The 6,995-nt window shown below is 44.0% G+C and overlaps 1 protein-coding gene across 1 annotated transcript in view; it reads left to right on the top strand.

Moving 5' to 3' along the window:
- Window positions 1-6,995, top strand: part of ZDHHC18 (zinc finger, DHHC-type containing 18) — a 31,770-nt gene that overhangs the window by 20,840 nt on the left and 3,935 nt on the right. The window contains exon 3 of the mRNA XM_006862251.1: window positions 5,580-5,729. Within this exon, the coding sequence (XP_006862313.1) occupies window positions 5,580-5,729 (150 nt within the window). The remainder of the gene's footprint in view (window positions 1-5,579; window positions 5,730-6,995) is intronic.

The following is a 6,995-nucleotide window of genomic DNA, read 5'->3' as shown; positions in this document are numbered from 1 at the left end:
TTTGTTCTGCTGTGCATGGGGTCTCTATGAGTCGGTACCGACTTGATGGCACCTGACAACAACAACAACATTATTGTTCCAGACTCTGGCTATTATGAGAATTGCTTCTTTGAGCATTCTTGTACAACACACGTCTTTTGGTTCACGTCATATCTTGCACATTTCTGTTGGGTGGATAACTCTGAGTAGAATCGCAAGGCTTGATTTGCTCTGCATTGGTAGTTATTGAAAATAGTTTTCCAAGGTGGTCATATCAGGGTTTTTCATAGTTTTACATTTTTTTTACAAAGCTTGGTTTCCCCCATGCCACCATGCCAACTTTTTTTTTTTTTTCCCATATTAGCCAACTTGTGCTGTTGTTATTGTTAAATTCGGTCAAGTCAGTTACGACTCATTGTAACCCTATAGAGGGTTTCCAAGGAGCCACTGGTGGGCTTGAACTGCCTACCTTGCGGTTAGCAGTCCATTGCTAAGCAGGACCTTGATGCTTGTATAGTGTAGCATAGTATGGTTATAATTTGCATGTCCTGATGATTAACGAAGTTAACCACCTCTTCCTGTGCTTGCTGGCCTTATGGATATCTTTTTTTATCCTTTTTCTATTCAGGTACCTGACTCGTGTCAAGTTATGGGAATTCTTTATATATTCTGTATGCAAGTTCTTTGTCAGATAAAACCCAAAACCAAACCCACTGCCATCAAGTTGATTGTGGCTCCTAGTGGCCTTAGAGGACAGTGTTGAACTGCCCCACAAGATTCGGAGGCGGAACTCTTTATAAAAGCACAGGCTCATCTTTCTTCTGTGGAGCAGCTGGTGGCTTCAAACTGCTGATCTATCGGCAGCCCAATGCTTCACCCACGGCATTACTAGGGTTCTTTGTCAGATACGTTGTTGTTGTCTGGTGCCATCAAGTCAGTTCTGAGTTGATTATGTGTGCGCACAGCACAATGAAACGCTGCCCCATCCTCTCATCTTTCTTCTGTGGAGCAGCTGGTGGCTTCAAACTGCTGATCTATCAGCAGCCCAATGCTTCACCCACGGCATTACTAGGGTTCTTTGTCAGATACGTTGTTGTTGTCTGGTGCCATCAAGTCAGTTCTGAGTTGATTATGTGTGCGCACAGCACAATGAAACGCTGCCCCATCCTCTCATCTTTCTTCTGTGGAGCAGCTGGTGGCTTCAAACTGCTGATCTATCGGCAGCCCAATGCTTCACCCACGGCATTACTAGGGTTCTTTGTCAGATACGTTGTTGTTGTCTGGTGCCATCAAGTCAGTTCTGACTTGATTATGTGTGCGCACAGCACAATGAAACGCTGCCCCATCCTCTCAGTTTTTACAATTGAGCTTATTGGTGCTGCCACTGTGTCCGTCCATCCCACTGGGGGGTCTGCCTCTTTTTTGCTGACTTTCGACTTTATCAAGCATGATATTCTTCTTTAGGGACTTTGGTACCCTCATGATAACATGTCCAAAGTATGAGAGAGGAAGTCTTGACATCCTGGCTTCCAAAGAACATTCTGGCTGTACTTCTTCCAACAGATTTGTTTGTTCTTCTGGCTGTCCATGGTACTTTTATTCTTCTTCTCCAATACCATCGCTCAAAATGCATCAATTCTTTTTTTAAGTTTTTATTGTGAATTGAGTAAAAATTTACAGGGCAGATCATCAGTTTTACATTCAACAAATCATATACTTTGTTTCATTACAATGATTGTAATCTCCTCCTTGTACCATCAGTTAACAGTATTTCTCTGTATTCATTTTTTTTTTTTTAAACACTTAGGCATATATAATAATTTACACCGCCAAAGGGCACATTCTGCAAGTTTGTCTCCTGGCCGCCAGCTCTCAGTCCCTCTCTTTCCGTGAGTCCTCAACTGCTCCCTCTCTCCATGTCCCCATTTCTGCCTCCATCTTTAGTGTTGCTTCTCTGGATAGGGTCCCATTCCTTTTGTGCTCTTCTCCCTTGATGGTCCTAGGGTCCTCTGTTTCTGGACTATAAGATTAACTACCCATCTGTTTTTGTTATAAAACTTCTACCTTTACAATTGTGACAGTCGTAATTAGTCATGATAACAATTAATCATTATTGAATCATATGAATCTTATTCCCATCTCTTTTTACCGGACCCATCTAGACAAGATGAAAACTATTCAGTGATTCAGTGGGGACTCTTATCTTCTCCCCCCGCCACTTTTAAACTAAACTCCCTCTTGAAACCTACCTTGTAAGCCAGTCACTTCATGCCTTTATCACCCCCCCATTTTAGGTAGCCAGTGGCTAAGTTATTCATCCTTATCTACCCTGTATACAGAGGGAATAGCATTGATACTTGATGTGAAGACTCCGTCCCTCTCTGTTGGTATTTTTTGAGCTACTGCCTCCATGAATATAGGTCAAGTTCATCAAATTATAGCAATTTACCCTCATTTCCTTAATCAAAATTTGTTTTCTTTTTTATCTTCCTCCAGTGGAGTTCTGATTATCAAGCCATTGAGGCTAGGTCAAATGGGTTCTGTCTGCAAGTTTGGATGTTCTTGTGTGTCTCCCCTCACTTCATATCAGCTGGATGCTTCGCTCTTAGCTCTAGCCCTCTGGGACTATGTCTTGTCCATGGGCTCAAGTATCCCCAGGTCTCACCACACTTTGGATCAACTGGTCCTTCCTCTTCTCTCTCTCATCTCCAGGTCAATGGGAGTCAATGAAACGTGGTTGAACTCAGCCCATTTCTTCATTGTTGCCTTTCCCACTCCTCCATTCACCCATAGACCAGTGTGGTTGCTAGCAAGTTTACTTGCCTGTTCATGTGTTCCCTTCCATTCACCCATAGACCAGTGTGGTTGCTAGCAAGTTTACTTGCCTGTTCATGTGTTCCCTTTGAGTTTTCAGTCTTATTCTTGTAGCAGCCAATCATACTGCCATTTTGTTTTGGGTTTTTCCTGATGATCTTTTTTGTTGTTCTAGCTGTTCCAGGTTGGTCTGCTTGTTCTTGCTAGTGGGAATGTCCCACCTCAGAAGGTTCTGGATGGGGCTCAGGATTCCACCTAAGGTCCTACACACTGTAAAGGCCCTGCAAGAGGCCTATTTCACTGGGCAAGTTGTAGAACCCCTTTTAGGTATTCCAATTAGTTATAGGCTGCAGACAGGCTTACAAGCCTTCTGTAATCATGTTTCCTGACATTCCTTTCTATTCCATTCAAGTGCCTATTTTACAATAGTAGGCAAGGGAAACCAATATTCATAAGATAGTCATCTTAGTATTATTTCCCCTCTTCATACTATGCCTCCGTCTCTGTATCACAGAGCCAGCCCATTGTTCCAAATTTGAGCAAAAATACATCAGTTCTTCTATGGTCATCTTTATTCATTTCCCAGCTTGAATATGTTGTTGTTAAGTTCTGTCAAGTCAGTTCCGATTCATAGTGACCCAGTATAGGGTTTCCAAGGAGTGGCTGGAGAGCTTGAACTGCCAACCTTGCGGTTCAAATGGACTTGCAGTTCAGTGCATTAACCCACAGTGCCACACCAGGACTCATGCATATGAGGCAACTGATAATACCATGGTCAGGCACACCTTAGTTCTCAAACTGACAGCTTTGCTCTTGAATGCTTTAAAGAGGACTTGTGTGGCAGATTTGCCTAACGCAGTATGTTGTTTGATTCCTTGACTGCTGTTTCCATGAATGTTGATTTATCAGGTACACATATTGTAAATGTCTTCTCTTGACAGTCACATTTTTATTCTTTTAATGATCTTTATGTGAACAAAAGTTCTTATATAATCCAGTTTTTCAGATTTTTCTTTTTATGATTAACTTCTTTGTATCTTTGGAAGAAATCTGTTATCTATTCCAAGTCACAAAGACAGTCTCTTATTTTTCTTATCCCAAACTTTATTATTATATCTTTCTTATTTAGAGCTGTCTTCCATGTGGAAATGAATTTTGTGTTTGGTGTGAGGCAAGGGTATATATGCACTTTTCCTATATACGTACTCAATGGGCCCATACCGTTTACTATGAGAAGGCTACCTGTCTTCCTGGTGTGTTGTCCTTGCCTTAAACCATCATCTTGTACAAATGGATCTGCCTTTGGATGCTCTCTTTTCTGTTCTGCTGCTCAGTGTTTCTATCTTTGCACCAAAGCCATGCTGTCTTAGTACTGTAGTTTTGTCATAGGGCTTGATAGTTGGTAGGCAAGTCTTCCAGTTTTATTCTTTGTCAAGAGCATCTTGGTTATTCATGGACTTTTGTATTTCCATGTGAATTTTAGAATAAGTTTGTAAATTTCCACAAGAAAATCTACTAGATATTTTATGGAGATGGTATTTAAACTACATTCCTTCTATTTGAAAAAGAATAAATCCCTTTATAATAATAAGGGAAGGATTGTTGTTGTTAAGTACTGTGGAGTCGGTTCTGACTCATAGTGACCCTGCACAGAGTTTCTGAGGCTGTAAATCTTTAGGGGGGCGGGGGGGGGGGGGGAGGAATCTTTGTGAGAGCAGAAAGCCTCATCTTTCTCTCGCGGAATGGCTGGTAGTTTCGAACTGCCGATCTTGAGGTTAGCAGCCCGATTCATAACCACTACACTACCAGAGCTCCTAAGGGAAGGGTTAGTACAGTGAATTACTAAACAGGCACTATCTAAGTTCCAACAGTTGTTGATATTTTGTTGTTGTTAAATGCCATCAAGTTGATTCTGGCTCATAGTGAACCCTGTATAGGGTTTCTGAGAAGCAGCTGGTGGGTTTGAACTGCCAACCTGGCAGTCAGCAATCCAGTGCTTACCCTAGAGCACCACACCAACAGTTGTTGGTAGTATATCTTATTTATTTTACATACGCATATAGTTTATTCTTCTTTAAGCATAAATTGCATCATCATAGATACTTTTCCATAAACACTTCAACATTTATCTTTAAAATCTAAGGATAGTCACCCACATAGCCATAGTTCCATTATGACACATTAGAAATTTAGTAACTCCATAATTTCTAATCTAGAGTCAAAATTTCCCAGTTATCCTCTAAATATCTCTTTGGTGCCCTGTGTTTTTAGCACCCCCCTCCAAACCAATTAAGGTTCATGCACAGCATCTGTTTATTTTGTCTCCACAGTGTCTTAAAGTTCTCCCCTCTCTTAATGTCACAACATCCTGACATTGACTCTCTGTAGCCATCAGGCAAGTGGTCTGTTGGTGTCCCACATTCTAGATTTGTCTGATTGTTCCCTCGTGATGTTATGCCCTTTGTTTCTCCATCCCCTGAACCTCCTAGGCTTGGTGTGATCCCCACAAACCTCACTAAGCCTTCTTGAGGTTTCTTTCTCTGCTGGTCCTTCTCAGCAGAAAAAGAGCAGGTCTGAGAACAGGTCTGTAAGGCTTTACATGGTGCCTGGCAAATGCTCAGGATATAACAGTGCTTACTATTTTTCCCTGCCTTAGGCCAGGCATGTTACCCTGATGTTTGCTCCCAGGAAATTGTTTCCCTAAGGTCTCTCCTGCCCCCACAGCTGGGGCTCTTGGCTTTCTGCTGCCTTTATCATTGCCCATCTTTCTCTCCTCTCGCCCTCAGACAACACAGGTAGCTCCACGTATCGCCCACCTCCTCGGACCCGGGAGGTGATGATCAATGGGCAGATGGTAAAGCTGAAGTACTGCTTTACCTGCAAGATGTTCCGGCCACCCCGGACCTCACACTGCAGTGTCTGCGACAACTGTGTAGGTGAGTGGGAGCTAAAAGATGGGGGTAGGAATCCCTGATACATACCAAATCCTGGGGATGACCAGGATGGGGGAGATGGTCTAAAATATTGAGGGTGGGGCAAGAAGTCCTCTTCCCCAGATTTGCTCTGGCTGAGACAGAGCCATGGTGAGGGACTCTGAATATGGCCTGAGGTGTCCTGGCTTCAGCCCAGGCTTGTGGGTTCCTTTCCCCCAGCTCTGATGTGAGAAGTTCCCAACCCCTTCTCCTGGCCTCAGCTTGGTCCCCAGTATACCCAGAGGCTGGCACAGTTGTATTCAGATATGTTTGTGCTGAGAAGAGAATGACTCACCATCCAGTGGCCCAAGGCTGGCTACATGGAAGGACAAGACTCTGGGAACAGAGGAGTTTCAGAGGGAGGTGAGATGTAACCAGGGTTGGGATCTAGGCTCCTGTCCCATATCTGCAGTGGTTGCTGGGTAACCAGAGTCTGTTTGGTTCCCTCTCCCTGTTCTCCAGAGGCCACGTGGCTCTTATGGGGACTAGAGTGGACCCCTGGGAAGGTGTGTTTGAGGCCAGGTGAGCTGAGGCACAGTTGACTGTACACAGTTCCCAGAACAGTGAGCTTATGGCGCCAGCTCAGCAGTCCCCGAGCAGGACAACACTGGGGAACACCCCATGACGTCAGACCACAGAGTAGGTGATTCAGTGGGGCTCATTCAGCCCTGAGAATCTGCCCCACCCATCCAATGTGAACTGGCAGGAGGCCTGCAACAGACTTTTGACCCACTTTCCCACAGGGGACTTTCCTCACCAGTCTGGGTGTGCCCTACCCCCAGGCCACAGCACTGCTGCCCCAGGAGTCACTGAGTCCCCTAGACCTCTAGTTAGAGTCAGAGTCAGGGGTCCTTGGCTGTTGGTGTATAGCCAGGTAGTAGGTCAGACAGCATGTACTTTTTGTGGGTATTCTCTGTATCAGACACTGCACTGGACCCTAGGGCTTCAGCATGGTGTGAGGTCAACACAACCACTACCCTGAGGGGTGGCGGGGAGCTTATTGTCCAACTTATCGATGAGAAATAAATGGGTGAACACACACGGACAAATGCTGCCAGAGAAATGCCAGGCAACAGGGGCAGATGACAGGGATCCCCACCTGGCCTGGGGTCAGAGACTTTCTTTTTTTTTTTTTTTCTATTAATGTTTTATTGTGAATTATATGATAGTTTACATGAGAGAACTTTAGTTTTACATTCATTCCATTGTATATCATCTCATTGCCATGGT

Source organism: Chrysochloris asiatica, unplaced genomic scaffold (genome assembly GCF_000296735.1).
Source record: "Chrysochloris asiatica unplaced genomic scaffold, ChrAsi1.0 scaffold00047, whole genome shotgun sequence".
NCBI classification, from domain to species: Eukaryota; Metazoa; Chordata; class Mammalia; order Afrosoricida; family Chrysochloridae; genus Chrysochloris; species Chrysochloris asiatica.
Note: the sequence above shows the minus strand (reverse complement) of the source record. Positions and strands in the feature narration are given on the sequence as shown.